We start from the raw sequence: 15,829 nt of genomic DNA on the forward strand, positions 1-15,829 counted from the left end.
TGTCGAAGTCTGTTTGCAAAACCGATTCCACGGCTGGAGGCGAACCCCGACGGCGAGCGTGTCCCGCAGCCACTGTCACCGGGCAGTGACGGGCCGCAGCCCCTGCAATCTCTCGCCTGCTGGGGCCTGCCCGCCGCTCTCCGGGTTGACCCCCACTGGGGCCTCTCCTCGGTTTCCACTTCATTAGCTTATTGATTTGTTGCTTCAGCTATTAATTGGTTAATTGCCGAATTGCCTAATTGATTAGTTCATTTATTGGTTAACTTATTCGTTAACTGATTGGTTCGCTGTCAGACAGTCCTCGGAGTGTTTCGTTATGGAAGGCGAGGCCCGTGGGGGTCGGTCAGAGGTGGGGGAAGAGAACAGAGTCTCGGGTGGGCTTTTGTTCGGCTTGACCTGCTCCCTCCAGGGCGAGGGACTTGGGGCGGGGGCCCCGGGGCTGGGGAGCGGGGAAGGTGAAGAGACCCGGGTTCTGGGACGGGCAGAGAGAGCCCAGGCGTAGCGGGGCCCGGCGCTGCTCGACGCTCTACTGTTGCTGCCTCGACTCTCCTGGGGCCCCGCGTTTTCATCCCGCACCGGGCCCCGCCAGGTGTGCGGCTGGTCCTGGGCAGAGGCCGATGCCGAAGCATGGGGAGGAAGATCCCAGGGGGCAGCGCTGCCCGTTCCCACGGCATCGGCCCACCTGCTCCTGCTGGCTCTCAGCCCCCACGGGGTGAATGACCAGCCTGCGCGTTCCGGAAAGCGGAGCGAGTGGCTCCTGCCAGCCGGTCTGGGCAGTGCCAGCATGTCACCGGGGGCGGGGCGAGGGGCTTGTAGGGACGTCATGACCGCCACCGCCGACCTCGTGGCACAGGGAGCCTGGAGGCAGGAAGGCGGGGCGTCGTGCGGCCGGGGTCTTCCTGTCGTCTTTAAGCTGCTTTCCGTCCCCGTGGTGGGAGCCTGCTCTCTGCTCCCGTCCACGCCTTTGAGGAAGGCTGTTGCATACACGAGGTGGCCTGTGTCAGGCGCTCGGGGACAGGAGGAGAAGCCACAGCGGGAAGTCACTGGGGCTTTTGCAGACACTTGGTGGCAGGACTGCCTTCCCCAGGTCCCGGAGCTGGGGCGTGGTCATGAGACTTGCTTGTCCCATGGGAAGCGAGCAGAGATGTCGCACGTCGGCAGCCATGTTCCTCTCCCCTGATGTGACTGGTGATTTTCTTCCTGGTGGGCGCCAGCAGCCTGTGTCCCCAACGCTGAGAACTTCGTGGGGCGGAACCCACTGTGGACGCCCTGCGAGGCTGAGGAAGCAGCCATTGCTGTTCGAAGCCGCTAGGACGTCGGACTTGTTTGTCACGGCTGCATGTCGTAGCTCTTTCTGACATGTGCACGTGGTGACCGCCCAGGGGTAAAGGGCAGTGAGGGTGGAGTGGACACAGCCGCGCTGGGCAGTGGTCTGACCAGTCGGGGGAGCAGCATCTGAGGTGGCAGGAGAAACCGAACCCCGGGGGATCCTCAGGAGAAAGGGGGTGGGGCCTGAGGTGCGCTGCTTGGCTCTCAGATGACCGTCAGTGGGGGCACAGGCCGCAGTCCGAGCCCAGACTCCAGCGCTGGAGGTGACCTTGGATAAGTCCGTCCCTCTGGGGACCTCAGCATCTTCAGATCCCTCCCAGTTCTGACTTCTAAGACCTCTGCATTTGTCACAGGGCCACTCGTCCCTTCCTGGGCCTCTCGGTGCCTCCTGCCTGCTTCCTGGGAAATGGGGTCTGTCCCCACATGCCTGGAGCCCCCACAGCAAACGGGTGCCCTGCGCCCTGCAGAATGGGAGAGCCTACAGCCCGGAGGCTCAACCTCGCTGGCCTCTCTTTCGGAGTCTCCTTTGAGAAAACCTTTGCCCGGAGGGTGACACACTTGGTCGGAGGCAATTTGCCCCACATTCCCGTGGATGGACTCCTGCTGCTGCTCTAATGCACGTGTGTGCACACACACACACACACACACACACACACATGCACATAAAGCACACACATGCACATGCGCGCACAAACACGCACGCACACGCACACACGCTCTCATCACCCGCTCTCACTACCCCTCTCTGCCCCACGAACCCCTGAAACCTTTTAAGGTCACGTGCAACACAAACCCACACCGGCTTTGGCCATCCGGTGGCCGACTCACTTCCTGGCCTAGGTTCAGTCCTGGGCCTATCACAGCGCTCACTCAGGCCTCGCACCGCAAGCAGATCTTAAGGGTAGAGGCGTCCACATCTGGTGTCTGACGCTCATTCATTCCCTAAGCCCTGACTGAGCACCTACTATGTGCTGGGCAGCAGGGAGAGAGCGGTAAGGCCAGCCCTGCCCTCAGGGAGTTCCCGCCGGGCCAGTGGGGCCGCTCTGATGTAAGGTCGCCCCAGGCAGGGACACGTGGGAGTGACAAGGGCACTCCAAACAGGAGCGCCGCATGTCCGAAGGCCAGAGGTGCCTGCTCACAGCCCTGGGGCGCCGGCAGGAGCCCGGCTGGTGGGGCAGGAGCCTGGGCATGAGTGCCAGGCAGCGCTCGGGAGCAGCAAAGCTCTCGAAGGCTTGGCCCGGCGACCTCTGCCCCACGAGGCCCTGAGGAGCTCCCGTCCTGCCGGGCGGAGGAGAGGGACTGCCTGGCGCTGAGCCAGGAGCCCACACGCCAGTGACAAGCCTGGGACCCTGTGTCTCCCGCATTTCGGGCTGGTCATGTGGACTGCTTGGTCGGTGTGCTGGGAACGTGCCCATACGCACCTTGCCCAATCCTCACGGACTTGGGGGTTGAGGGTAAAGAGCCCGGGAGAAGCGGAAGCACGGAGAGATTGGGGGGGGGTTGCTCCGGTTGCAGTTCCAGGGTGCAGAGGTGGGGTCTGCACCCAGATCTGGCTGCCGGCCTCCCCCATCCGCCAGCATCGCCGACTTTAACTCCGGAAGCCGGCATAGCCGCGGCTGCGAGGAGGCCCCCCGGCCCGTCACATGCCCCCCTCCTGCGGGGAGCTGGGGTCTGCGGTGCTGGGCGTGGGGCCTGGGTCACCTCTGCCTTCAGTCGCTCGATCTCGACCTCCCCGTCCTCGATCTGCTGCCGCAGCTGCTTGGCCACGGTCTTCTCCGTCTCCACGATCTGTAGCAGGTGCAGGTGCTTCTGCATGAGCGACTCGTGCTCAGTGGCCAGCGTCCGGTAGCTGTGGACGGACGAGCACGGCGCGTGAGACGCTGAGGCCCGCACCCAGAGATCGCCCCGGAATCGGGGCTCGCCCCTGCCGCACTCGGGAGGCGCTCCCCAAGCCACCCCGCCGAGCGTTTGTCTCCACCTTTATCAGGCCCTGGGCATCAACTCAGGGGGTGCCCGTCCCCCAGAGCTCAGATGCTGCAGAGAGGAGGACAGAGCAGCACACCGTTGTCCACTGAGCCAGAAAGATCTGCCCGGAGAGGTGAGTCTGGGTGTCCCTTCCCTGGACAGTAGTCGGCTCTGCCAGGGGACTGTCCGCTCCGGGGCCACACGCTGACTCACAAGCCCATTATTTCCGCAGGACCCTGAATACTCAGTCCAGCCTGGAGCCTGCATTCTCTGCAGCGCATGCTCTGCTCCGGCCTTCCCCCCACCCGGCCCCGCTGGTCTTCCTCATGAGCGGGGCACACACTGCTGGGGGCGAGGGCAGGGGAGCAGGGCTACTGTCCCGTGTCAGAGCCCACAGAGGTGTGGATTGTCGGTCCACAGGCGAGAGAGTGGCCCGGGGGGAAGTCAGGCCTGGCTCCCGGTGCCCACGCGTCTGGGCGGAACCCTGGCGGCCCTTAGCCACGGGACCCTCAGTGCCACCGAACGTGCTCAGACCCCATTGGAACGAAAGCCAGCCCGGGTGGGGCCACTGGGGGGCTGTGACACTGCTCCCCACAGCCTCTCACGACTCCGCACTCCGGGCCTCTCTGGGGGACCCTGCCGGTCTTCCATGGCTCCCCCGCTCCCCCTCTGCCATGCCCCCTCTTCCTGCGGTTCGGGTTTGCTCAGGATGGCCCCTTGGGCCCAGCCCTTCTGCCGGGACTGTGGGGAGACGTACCTGGCGTGAGCGATGGCGGCCACCCACTCGTCACAGTCCTTCGCATCCTCTGTCCTCAGCTCCAAGGCTTTCTGGTTCTCGTGGCTGAAGTTCACCGTGAAATAATGCTGCGCCAAGAAGACGCCTCGGTCAGCGGGCTGCGTGCGGGCCCGGCAGCCCCTCCTGCGTCTCGCTGTCTGCAAAGCATTGTCGCCACGCCAGCTGGGCGAGGACTCGTCGTTCCCGACCACCGGAAGGCCATTCTAGCTAGCACTTCCAAACTCTTAATGGAGGCTCAGGGTGTCGTACGAACCCGCAAGGCCCTACATGCCAACGAATCGCAAAAAGCCAGTTTTCCACCGTCGGGAGAGCTAGAAGGCAGGCAGGGAGAACATGCCGGGGGAGCGTGCGCTTCGGGACCTGGATACCAGTCCAGAGAAGCCCGCATTTAGTTTACTCCGCAAAAATTTACTGTGTATTCTTCTAGGTCCCGGGGTCAGAGCGTGGAGCAGACAGACACAGTCTCTAGGACAGCCCACTGGGAGCCACCTCTGTGTGGGGTGCAGCTGAGTGACTCAGAGCTGGTCACCCACAGGGCCTGTCCCCTGACCTCCCAGGGTGCAGGGGAGCCACCGGTGGGTGTGTATCTGTAATATCGTGATGCGCGTGAACACAGGTAGAGCCGCTGGATCGGTGGGTGCAGTGACCCTCACTGCAGTGAGGTGCACAAGGGGCTGTGGGCGCAGAGAGGACCACACGCGGCTCCAGCCCCAGGGGGCAGAGGGCTCCCCAGAGGCCAGGGCGCTGGTCCCGGTTTTATTTCCCTTGGATGAAAGAATGTGGGGGCCGCATGGCCATCTAGAGGGTGGGAGGGGCCATGCAGTGGGAATGGGGGTGCCTGGACCAAGCCGGGTCAGGGGACAGGGCAGGGCGGTGGGCTGAGTGGAGGGACAGGTGGAGGAGAGAGCCAGAATGACAATTCTCAGACTCTGGTTTGAGCAAAAAAAAAAAAAGGTGGGTGGGGGCGCCGTAGACTGGGGGACATCGGCTGGGTAAAGGGCGGCAGGTGTGGGGGACGGACCTGCAGACCGTGCATTGCTGTGCACGCGCGTCACCGCGGGCTGCAGAATGGGGCGGAGGGGGCCGCCCTCAGGCGGCGGGGGAGCTGGGAAAGGCGTTGGCTACACAGGGGTGCACAGGCCGTGTCCGGGGGTGGAGTCTGTGGAGGCGCCCTGGGTCTGGTCCTGGTGGGACTAGAGGAGGGGCAGGTGGCGGGTGCAGGTCGGGGCCCTCGAGCCTGCCCGTTCGGAAGGTGCCGCAGTGTGGCGCTGTGTCAGGGAGGGCGCCATCCTCGTCCCTGTGTTCCCAGGTGTCGGGTGGCAGGGAGCAGCCGTCCAGGTGGGGCGCATAAACTATATTTAGCTTTGCTGACATTTATGGCATTTCTGTTAATTGTCAGTCTGGGTGGCAGCCAGGGTGTGCGCGCGCGTGTGTGTATGTGGGTTGTTGCAGTCACCGTCTCTCACTGGTTTCCTAGGAAACAGATAACTGGGGTGTAGAATGAAATGTCAGCCACAGCCTCAAGCAACTGTCTTCGGAAGGCTCCGTGGGCACTGCTCCCCCACGGGAAGGAAGTGGGTGGGACGCGGAGCCGCAGGTGGGTTCCCGACACCCCCTCCCCCATCTCCCGAGAAATGATGGACACACGAATGCTCGTCTGCCCTCAGCTCATGTGTTCCTACGTTCGCTGGCTGGGACAGGTGTCGTTACCTGTTTTCCAGTGTGGGAACCTAAGGCTCAGAGAGGCAGAGCCCCCTGCCGAAGGCCACACAGCTAGAGGGCAGAGCAGCCGGGAGGACAAACCCTCACTGGCCCTCAGATGGAAAAGGCAGGTCCCGCCCCGAAGGAGCCTGTCGGCAGGTGAGGCTCGGGGTGCAAACCCAGAAGCGAGGCTCTGTCGGTCACACCAGGCAGAGCCCCTGGGGCGGGAGCGAGCGCCAGGCAGCCAGGCGGGGCAGAGAGCCGGTTGCTGGCCCAGGAGACAGACGCCCGTCTTCTCCCTGGGACCCTGTCACCATGTGACTCCTCCCAGAGCATCCTCCCTTCTGCTTAAGCTGCTCTGAAGGGCTCCTGTGGCTCCTGTTCCTTCGGATAACTGATTCCTGGCCAGGAAGTGCCTCGAGCCTGGCCCGGAGCCTGGCCTGGGCGCCTGGAGCCTTCATTTGTGAACGGGTGACTGAAGGCTGAAGGCGTTAGCAGGACACGAGAGCCTGGCTTATTGATTGATAGCAAAAGCCACAAGCACGTGACACTGAGTTGGCCTCTCAAGCATGGGCGGTGACAGTGGCCGGCGGGGGTGGGGCATGGGCTCTTCCTGAAGCACGTCTGTGGCTCCTTAGGGACAGCGGCAGGCCCACCCAGATCGTAAAGGCACTGAGCAGTCCTGCAGCGGAGGAGCCTTTCCTGGACCCCTTCGGTTTTGTTTTTTGGAAGCCGTAGCAACATTCCATCAAAGCAGGGTTCCGGGGAGTCCTCTTTGGGACCTGGTTTCAAATTCGTCATGTTTTATTTAGGCTTGGGGTCTCCCACATGTCTCTTCACTTCTGCATTTTCTTTTTCACAGGATGGGGACGATGCAGCCCCCTCCACAGGGTCGTTTAAAACGGATGACACCGCGAACGCTCCTGATTCAGAAAAGGTGCTCAGTAGTGGTCAGTAAAGCGGCCGAGTCGTTCGCAAGGTCCATGTGACGGACCGGTCAACCTAAGCGGCAGCGTACCAGGACAGGGCGCGGTGCGTTCACCTGCGGGCACGCACAGCGGCCCCGCAGATCCGCGTCTGATTGCATCTGTGAGCATTTGAAAGCAGCCTGTTTGCGGATGGGATCAAGTTGCCATGACGTCAGACTGCATTAACTAGAAGCGGGAACGGTGGACACAGACACGCAGGGGAGGAAGCCACGTGAAGAGGGAGGCAGCGAGGGCAGAGAGGTGTGTGCAGGTGAGGTGACGCCCAGGGCTGCTGGCCACGGTCCAGATGGAAGAGGCAGGAAGCTGCCCCCCGAAGCCTCCAGAGTGAGCGTGGGCCCGCGGACTCCTGGCCTACAGGGCGGTGAGTGAAGTTCTGTTGTTTTAAAAAGAACCGCAAACGAAAAACCGCACATGTGCACGTGCGTGTGCACACACGCACACACACATGTGCTCGCACACGATCTCGCCACTGGTGAAAGGGAGAGGCTTATGAACCCAGCAGTGACAGCTAAGATCGAGGCTCATGACGAGTCGGCAATTTCTGGCCTTCTTTGCATCGTCCTTGAGTCTGATTTCTCTCACTCCTGACAGCGAGTGGCCACCAAGTTCCATGCTCCTCAGCGTCTCAGACCCTGTGTGTTCCCGTCCTCGCTGCCACTCCCTGCCTCAAAGCGCCAGCATGTCCCACCTGGACCGTGAGCCGGCCCGTCTCTGGCCTCCCTGCCCCGGTCTTACCCCCTCTCATTCATCCTGCTTGTCCAGAGTCCAGACCCACTGGGCCCTGCTCGTGGGCCCCTCAAGGGCGGGGCAGCTGGGGTTGCCAAGGGCCAGCTTCTCCCTCGCTGGGTCCTGGCTCCTCTCTCCTGCCCCGCCCCTGGGGCAGTGGTCCCAGCTGGCACTGTGCCTCAGCCATCCTCTCCACCCGACGCTGCCTGATGTCCCGGTCCACAGGGGCCATGCTGGGGACACACACATGCTGAGCACACACGCCCTGGCCCGGAGCCCATCTCTCCTCTCCTCCCCTAAGGAGGGCCATCCGTCCAGACTCCTCCTTACATCCTCCTGGACACCCCAGTCCCTTTTCCACCTCTCAGCCACAGGGTCCCGTGACAGGCACCCTGTCCTCCAGCCCTGGCAGGGAGAGGTCCCGTTTTGACTGCACCGCCCTCCTGCCTGGCACACGGCCCTCACGAGGGACCGGGTTTCCCCCTTGGGCCTGCTCGATGGACCTGTGGGTCTCCACTGGCCTCGCATGTGCTCCCACAGCAGCCCTCACCTGATGGGGCCCCACACGGGAGCTGGACCCCACTCCGGGACCCTCTCCCCTGGAGTGAGTGGCCCCATTCCGTCCAACCTCTGCCTCTGGGTTCTCGAGGGTGAGACTTTCCCCAGGGCCTGCTTACTGCCCCGGGACTCTGCTCTGTCCTCAAGCTGAGGGCCTGTCTCAGGCCCCCGTCCAGCTCCCAGCTTGTCTCCCATGGGGCCTGAGTCACGCACCGGTCTGGCCCACCACCCAGCCCAGAGCTGAGGCCCGCTGCCGGGACCGACCTCCTGGACACCTTACACTCACTCACCCATACTCCCTGCCTGCCCCACTGGGACTGGGCGAAGGAGGTGGGGGAAACGGCCACGGTCTCAGAACTTAAGAGGCCGGTAAAAGCTCTGGGCCTGAGAATCAGCCTTGAACTAGGCGGTGCTCGACCCACGGCCTGTGTCATGCAGCCCTCCGAGCCTCCGCTGCCGACTGGTCTGAGTTTCAGAGTGTACTGCTCCAGATCACAGATGTCACACTGGTCCTGCCTGCACATCTTCCAACCTATCACCACAACTCACAAGCCTGCCCCTCACCCTCCCACTAAGCACGGCGCTGGGAGTTGCCGAATAAAATCTGGACACGGCTGTCCTTTGGCTTCTGTTTGTAATAAAGAATGACAGTTATTCATTCGCTCTTCCAAATTAATTTTGAAAGGCTTTTATATTAAGCTCTGAGTTGGATTTTCCAATTTGAAAACAGAATAACTCAGGTAGGACGGACCCTTTCGAAAAGAATTATCGCATTTTTCATGGGAAAGAGGCTGCATTAGCCCTACTGGATTAGTAAGACGCGGTCTCTAACTTGTACTTTGCCGAACTTAACAATGGGCCTGATGCCCACTGGCCTTAAGGACCTGCAACGGGGAGGCCAGGTTCGGGTTCTGACCGACATTTCCTAGCAGTGAGAACGGGGCCTGGAAGAAACAGACACGAGGTTGACGGATGAGCTGCATGCGTCTGAGCATCGTCATACGCCCCGTGAGGAGTCTATGTCCCCGATGTCCCACAGCAGGTGCAGGGGCAACGTGGTGCTTACAGGAGAGGATAGGCGTGAACAGGACTTGGCAGGCTGCCGTATGAAAAGGCGCTTCACTTGAATGGTGGCTGGATGGGAAGGCGTGGGCATAGCACTCGGAGGTGTTACAGGGTGCGAACTTGACACTCCTGGCCCCGGGGTGAGGCACAGCTGTCACTGCAACATAACCCGGTCCTGACTAGTGCGCTGGTTAAGAGGTCACCGCCTAGGCCCAGATGAGAGATGCCAGCGGCCTGGACTAGAGTGGAGGAGGAAGAGGTGGCCATAGGCGGGTGGTCTGAGAGAGACTGAGAAGGCAAGACTGACAGGCTGGTGGCGCTGTGGCCAGCAGGGATGGCACAGGCTCCTGCAGCGGTCAGTCATCCCCGTCCCTGAGGGGCACCTTGCTCAGGCTATGTCAGAGACCAACAGCTTCTCCGACTTGGGATTCACCGCCCTCTCTTTACGACCAGGATCAGGGCTCCCTGGTGACTTGCTTCAGACCTGCCAGAGACCCAGGCGACCCGCGGGTTCCCTGCGGAAGAGCTGGCCATACAGCTGAAAGCTGACTCGGCAGCAGCTACGGTGAATCGCTAAGACCCCCTGTACTGTGCTGGGAATTTAGAAACGGCGCCCAGTTTACTACTCAGAGCAGGGCTGTGGGCCAGGTTCTATTGCCGTCTCCATCCCACGGATGGGGAAACGGAGGCTCAGAGGGCAGACCTTCCCCAGAGAGGAGATGGCAGAACCAGCATCCACAGCCCGTCTGTGTGGTTCCAGGAGAGACCCACCGCGTTCCCCTAGCGCTGCCTCCTCAGAGGCCGAGTGAGAAACGCTTCAGTGAATGAGCTGGGAACAGAGGCTGCGCGGTTCTGAGTGGGGGGCGGGCAGTAGGGGTGTCCACGGCTCCCAGATGCTCCCTGCACGACAGTCGCCCTCACGGAGGCATCTGGGCATTGGCAATGTTCTGCGCGCCTCTCAAGTCTGTGCGTCCCCAGCGTCCCTGCGTAAACATCGGGGGCTGAGCCCCATTCTTGGCTGCGTGCACTCGGGCACGGATCCAGGCTCCCACGGAGTCCAGGGGGACAGGCCCCAGGGTGGGGGGTCGCGGATGCCTGCCTCTGGTGAGCTGCCCCCACGTTCAAGGGGTCTGAGTTGCAGGGTTGCCACCCGAGCAGAAGTCACTAGAGCGACGGTGACATATTTTCCCTGTTGTTGCTGCTTTTTCTCCACGTCTCTCGGCGGAGGACGATCAGCTCAAACGGCCCCCAAAGCTCCGGTTTTGGAGTCAGGCCGACCTGGGGGCCCAGGCCAGCCATGCCTGGCACACGCTCTGTAACCCCGAACACGCGAGGGAACAGCTCGGAGCCTCGGTTTTGTCACCGTCAAAAGTGGGTCGACAGCGGCGACCTCACGGGGCTGTTGGGATGATTGAGGGGGGCAGGGGGCGCCCTCTGGGGCCCGGCACACCGCAGGCACGCAGCGAAGTGCGCCAACTGTGCGTGCGCACTTTTGGCCTTGGGTTCTGCAGCGCTCCGCCCGCATCCGCTCCGTGCCAGCGCCGAAGGGCACTTAGCGGTGACGTTCGGTGAGGGTCAAACTGCTTAAAGCGTCAATAACGGCAACATCTGACGGGGAAACCGACTGGGTTGTCAGGGGCAGCCGCGCGGAGGACGGGGCGTGGCCGGCTGCTCGCCCCACGTGCTTCTGGGAAGTCTGCTCACGTGTCCGCCGCGCGCTCGGAGCGCGTGGGACGCTGTCTCGGATCTCGCGAGAGGGCGCGAGACGGCGCGAGACGGCGCGAGACGGCGCGAGACGGGCTCGTGGTGCGTCCACCGCCCGCACCTGCGCTGCCGGCGTGTCTCGCTCCTGGCGGGCCTGGCCGCCCCGGCTGTACCCCGAGCGCGCTCCCAGCGTCCCCTCACACAGCCCCGACCGGCCGGCCGTCCTCAGGACCGCGCAGCTCACCGCACCGACGCCGCCGCGAGGACCCGGGCCGGTGAGTGACGCGACGCGCGAGACGAGCGCTGTTTCCCGAGGGCCGCGGCGCCACCGACGCTCCCAGCGGCCTCGCGCGCTGACGCGACGCGTCCGGAGGTCGCCCTGACGGCGGGCTGTGCGGAGCGGGGGCGGTGGGGGGACCCCGGACTCCCGGCCGGAGGCGGCGAGGGGACCGTCAGGCTCACCTCCACTGCCCGCGCGGGACCGGCGCAGGTGGCCGCAGCGTTTGCCGCACGACTGCGCGGTAGTGAGACCTGAGTGCGGCGCGTGTCCACACAGCGTGTTCCCCGCCGCCACCAAGCCGACGGCCGTGTCCGGCAGGTGCGAGTCCTGAGCTCTGTAGAAACGGGCAGGGCCGGGGTGGGGCCTGGGGCAGCTGGCTGGCCTTTCCCTGGCAGCAGCGTCCGGAGCTGATTTGCTGGCGCCCCAGGGTTCCGTGTCTCAGGGGCGTTGCTTTTGGCGCGACCCGTGCCCTCCAAGCGTGTTTTCGGATTGACCGAGAGGGTGACCTGCGGTGGCGGCAGACGGGCGAGCCCCTGAGGCCAGGAGCTCCGGGGTGAGAAAGAGCATCTTATTGCAGCCACCGACTCGCCGGGTGGTGCCGGTCCTCACCGTGAACCAGGCTCACTCACAACCTTAGGGCGCTTACTGGTCTGAACCCGCCAGGGCCCTGGTCATGCATCCTGTGGTGAGGACCGGGAGTGGGCTTCCTCTTGCTTCCAAGCACCTTGGGCCCCCCAGCTTCCCTGGTCTCCACCGACACCAGTCCCCAGGCTCTGCCTCAGGGACCTGTCTGTGTTCTTTCTGTCCTACGTGAATCAGTAAGAGCCTAGGGGCCACGGTGTGACCCCTCCTGGTTGGGGGGTGAGGGGGGTGCTGGGGCTCCTTTGGTCAGGTCCCCAGCAGGAATCTGGGACTGGAAGCTTTATTTCAGGGGGCTCGGAATGACAACGGGAAAAGCAAGTTCGGGGTTTTCCCATGCCAAAGCAGTGCAAGGGACACCAAGGGTCACCTTCGAGGGTAGCTTAGCCCAGACTCTGAGTCCACGGAGCTAGGCCTCCAGTTTGTAGCTGTAGGATTGGAGAATGGGAGGTCAACACTGAGCAAGCAGGGCCTAGGCCGGGGAGGGGCCTTGCAGCCACCAGTGGACGCGGGAACATGGCTGTGCCAGTCTGACTTAATGGGGTCCAGTGTCCCTGACCTGAGCTCCAGGACACCGGGGCTGTATGAGACGAGTTTGCCCAGTGTAGAAGCAGCAGGAACAGAGCGTGTGTCGGGTTACGGTGGGCCTAGTGCAAGGTGCCTGCCTGCGTATCTCACTCTTAGAGCAACTTCACAGTGTGAAGTGTCCCCATATTTAGGGGCTGACACTGTGACAATCCAGCTTCTTAGGCCTGTAGAGCAGCACAGGGTCTGGACTGGTGCCTAGTCAGCCCTCAGGACATAAAACGTGGAATTAACATGTGAAGCACCAGCAAGTTCAGCTCAGCATTTCCTGCACACCTGGCACGTGCTCCATCCCTGCCTTTGCGGGGCTCCCAGCCAAGAGTTGGTTTCTCTTTTTTCAGAAACCGGCCCTGGTTCTCCTAGAAGCTGTCTGCTTAGACCTGGATAAAAATGGCATCCTGCTAAAATAACATCTTCACCAAATACTAGCCAGTCCAGTCAAATGGTCAGCCTTTTGGAGGTCTTCTGGCGTGCGCGCTGTGCTACGTGCCAGCAGGTTTTGAGTCAGGGCTTCTTGGGGGCCTAGATGTAAGCCAGACCCCGTCACAGAGTGGCTTAGAGCTGGGGCTTTGTGGGGGCAATGGGACTCCCAGCTCAAGGGCAAACACTGAACAGCTGCTGGGCCACCTCTTTTACTCAGAGATTTAGAAAAGAAAAACATAAATTTTTGTAGACACACAGGCCAAAGGAAATGAATTTACTTTTCCACGCTAGCCGGCTTTCACTCTGGCATCGAATGAAAATCTGTGCGCGTTTAGAAGGTGAAGCATCTTTAACAGAAACCTGCACCTGAGCTGGGCGGTGCCAGACGTCACGCACTACGCTCCACCCTGTTCTGTTCTGTCATGCTGGGACGGCCGTCCCTGTGAACACACTGAGCCTCTGGCTGGTGGAACTGCTGTCCCTCCCCGACCCCACTGCCAGCACGGTCAGTGCCTGAGCCACGAGCCGAATGATCCCAAATCAATGTTGGATCTCATTTTCAGGAATTTTTAGACATGGCATGAATTCTGGGTCTGATTCTGCCACTGATGTACTCACTGATGTTGGGTCACTCCCTTCCCCTCTCTGGTCTTCAGTTCCTTTGTGTGCGACATGGGAGGGGGGGCCTGCACAGCTCCCTGGGGTTCCTTTCAGCTTTAACATTTTGTGGTAGGCCTTTATTCTTTGTCCAGGTGGATGTGATTCAGATTCACCTGAGATTTATCTAGAGTGCACCGTAATGTGCTGTGAGCATGCTTTCACGTACAGTATTTAATTGTAGTCACCCAGAATGGTAGGTGTTTGATCACCATTTTGTGGATTACAACGGAGGCTCTGAGAAGGTTTGTTAGCTGAGGTCACACAGACAAGACGTCACAGAGCTGAGATATACTCTCAGGCTTCTAAGGGGCCAAGAACACTGTGAGCTCAGCAGCGACAGCCTCCTCCGTGCGTCTGGCCCGGCCTGCCCAGGAATGCAGGTGGGCTCCCGCTGGGGCTGTGGGCTGCTGGCAGTGCATATGGTGGACTCTGGCTGGCGGGGTTGGCAGTGTTCTGGAAGGCTGGGAGGGCTGGGTTGTCAAAGGCGGAGAGCGCGTGTCTGGCCCTGCCGGAGTCCTGCTGTCTTGGAGGGCCCGCGGCCCCCATATGTGCCTCCAGCCTGAGCAGCTGCCTGCTCTCTGCTTTGCTGTCTGGGGGCCCTTACCTGCCAAGAGGCCTGTCATCCTCAGAAACCCACCCTCAAATATTCCTGTCCACACTTTCTAGCCCCCGTAGGCTGAGGGCAGGGAAGGAAGAGGTGAGTTGCGGAGACAGAGCTCAGATCTGTCTTCACAGTTGGGGGCCAACTTCAAGTTATGCTTATCTCAGCCAGTTCATTCCTCCCCCACCCCCCGTCCCCCAGTGTGCGTGTAGCAAAGGCTTCCTAGATCACAGTTTTTTCTCAGAACCCTGAGGTAGCCTCAACTCCTGACATGACACTGGGCAAGTAAGTTCCACTCTCTGGGCCCCAGTGTCCTCGTCTAGGCAATAACCAGCTGGCTGAGCCCCCTGGGTCTCAGGTCCCTCCCGGCGGTGATGTTTTAGGATCCACTGTCTTTCACATTACCTTCCCAGAGGCAGGGGGATGGACCAGATGCCTTTGGAGAGGGCATCAAGCTTAAAAATTGCTCTTGCTGTCTGGTTGTTCCCATGGGGGGGGGCTGCAGGTGCTTTGCCCTCCCTGCAGCCCAAGGCGCACTCCCATCTGCCCCAGGCGGGCTCAGGCCTGGCCCTTTAGCCTGGAAGCCAGCGGAGCCAGGCGGAGGTGGGGGAGGCTCAAGGAGGGGGGAGGGGAGGCAGGGGAGGAGAGAGGCACCCACTTGTCCCGCTGCTTCCACAGTCGCTGTGGCAGGCCTGGCTTGTCAGTGGGGTGGAAACCCATTGGTTTGTTTCTCAGTCCTGGGGCCGGCTGTGCGCCCAACAGCCCCATGGCACTTAATCGACCCTTGCAGGCCTGCACCCCCCCAACGTGGCGGAGCTAGCGCAGGCTCCTCTCTGCTCGGGGCTGCGGCCAAGCGGTGGCATTGGCGTGGATGCCTCCCTCACCCTTCCCCTCCCTCCTGAAGGGAATGACATCTCTCAGGTCTGGACACATGTCGGGGCTCTCCGGGGCTGAGAGGCGGGAGAGGGGGTGGGGAGCACCACTTGGGGCTGGATGTGGGTCCACATTCACCATTCCCGTCTGCGCCCCGGTTCCCATCTCCCTTCCTACGTTCTCGGCCCCTCTGTCGCTGCCACCCATGGAGCTCGCCGGAGAAGGGCAGCCGCAGCCTGCACCGATTCTCTGCCCGCAGTCCCTGCCCCCTCTGCCCACCGTGCGGTCACCCCGCCCGCTCGGGCCAGCCCTCGAGCCGAGGGCGCCGACAGTAGGGGGACCAAAGTTCGGGTCCCATCGCAGGCCGAGGGCCCTGAGCCCCTCTCCCGCCGGGGCCGCGGCAGGGGCGCGGAGATGTCGGGCGCGGCGGCGGCCTCACCTGTTTCTCCAGCGGCTCCTTGGCTGAGAGCGCAGGCTTGGGGGAGGGCGCGCGGTCGCAGACGCAGCCCTCCAGCAGGTAGAGCCCAGAGGGCCGTGAGCTCGAGTCGCTCTCGAAGTAGAAGAGCAGGTTCTGCAGCAGTGCGAACCACTTGGTTTGCCATTTTGTGTTGTCCGAACTCCGTTTGCTCAGGTAGCCTTTGCGCGTGCCGTCCTTGCGCGCCAGCAGCCCCAGGGACGCGACGTGGCCATCGTTCAGCCGGATCCCCTTCTGCATGGTGCTCGGAGGCCAGCTAGACCCCGCGCGCTTACATCTTCTCCGCGCGGCCCCGGCGGCCCCCTGTCCGTGCGCGCCGCCTCTCTCTGGCGCTCGCTCGCCCCTCTCCCCTCCCCCCAGATAGCTGCACTCCGGGGTCTGGCGCCCGGCCGCGGCTCCTGGAGCCCAGATGGACCGCTCTCCGCCGCCGCAGAGCCCGGGGCCCAGGAGATGCCGCGCT

The 15,829-nt window shown here is 62.4% G+C and overlaps 1 protein-coding gene across 1 annotated transcript in view; it reads right to left on the reverse strand.

Annotated features, from left to right (window-relative positions):
• Window positions 1-15,611, reverse strand: part of RASGRF1 (Ras protein specific guanine nucleotide releasing factor 1) — a 57,062-nt gene extending 41,451 nt beyond the window's left edge. The window contains exons 1-3 of the mRNA XM_011374407.2: window positions 15,334-15,611; window positions 4,052-4,158; window positions 3,031-3,178 (exon numbers count right to left, since the gene is read on the reverse strand). Coding sequence (XP_011372709.1) covers window positions 3,031-3,178; window positions 4,052-4,158; window positions 15,334-15,609 — 531 coding nt within the window. The 5' untranslated portion in view covers window positions 15,610-15,611. The remainder of the gene's footprint in view (window positions 1-3,030; window positions 3,179-4,051; window positions 4,159-15,333) is intronic.
• Window positions 15,612-15,829: the final 218 nt, after the last annotated feature.

This window comes from Pteropus vampyrus, unplaced genomic scaffold (assembly GCF_000151845.1).
Source record: "Pteropus vampyrus isolate Shadow unplaced genomic scaffold, Pvam_2.0 Scaffold245, whole genome shotgun sequence".
NCBI classification, from domain to species: domain Eukaryota; kingdom Metazoa; phylum Chordata; class Mammalia; order Chiroptera; family Pteropodidae; genus Pteropus; species Pteropus vampyrus.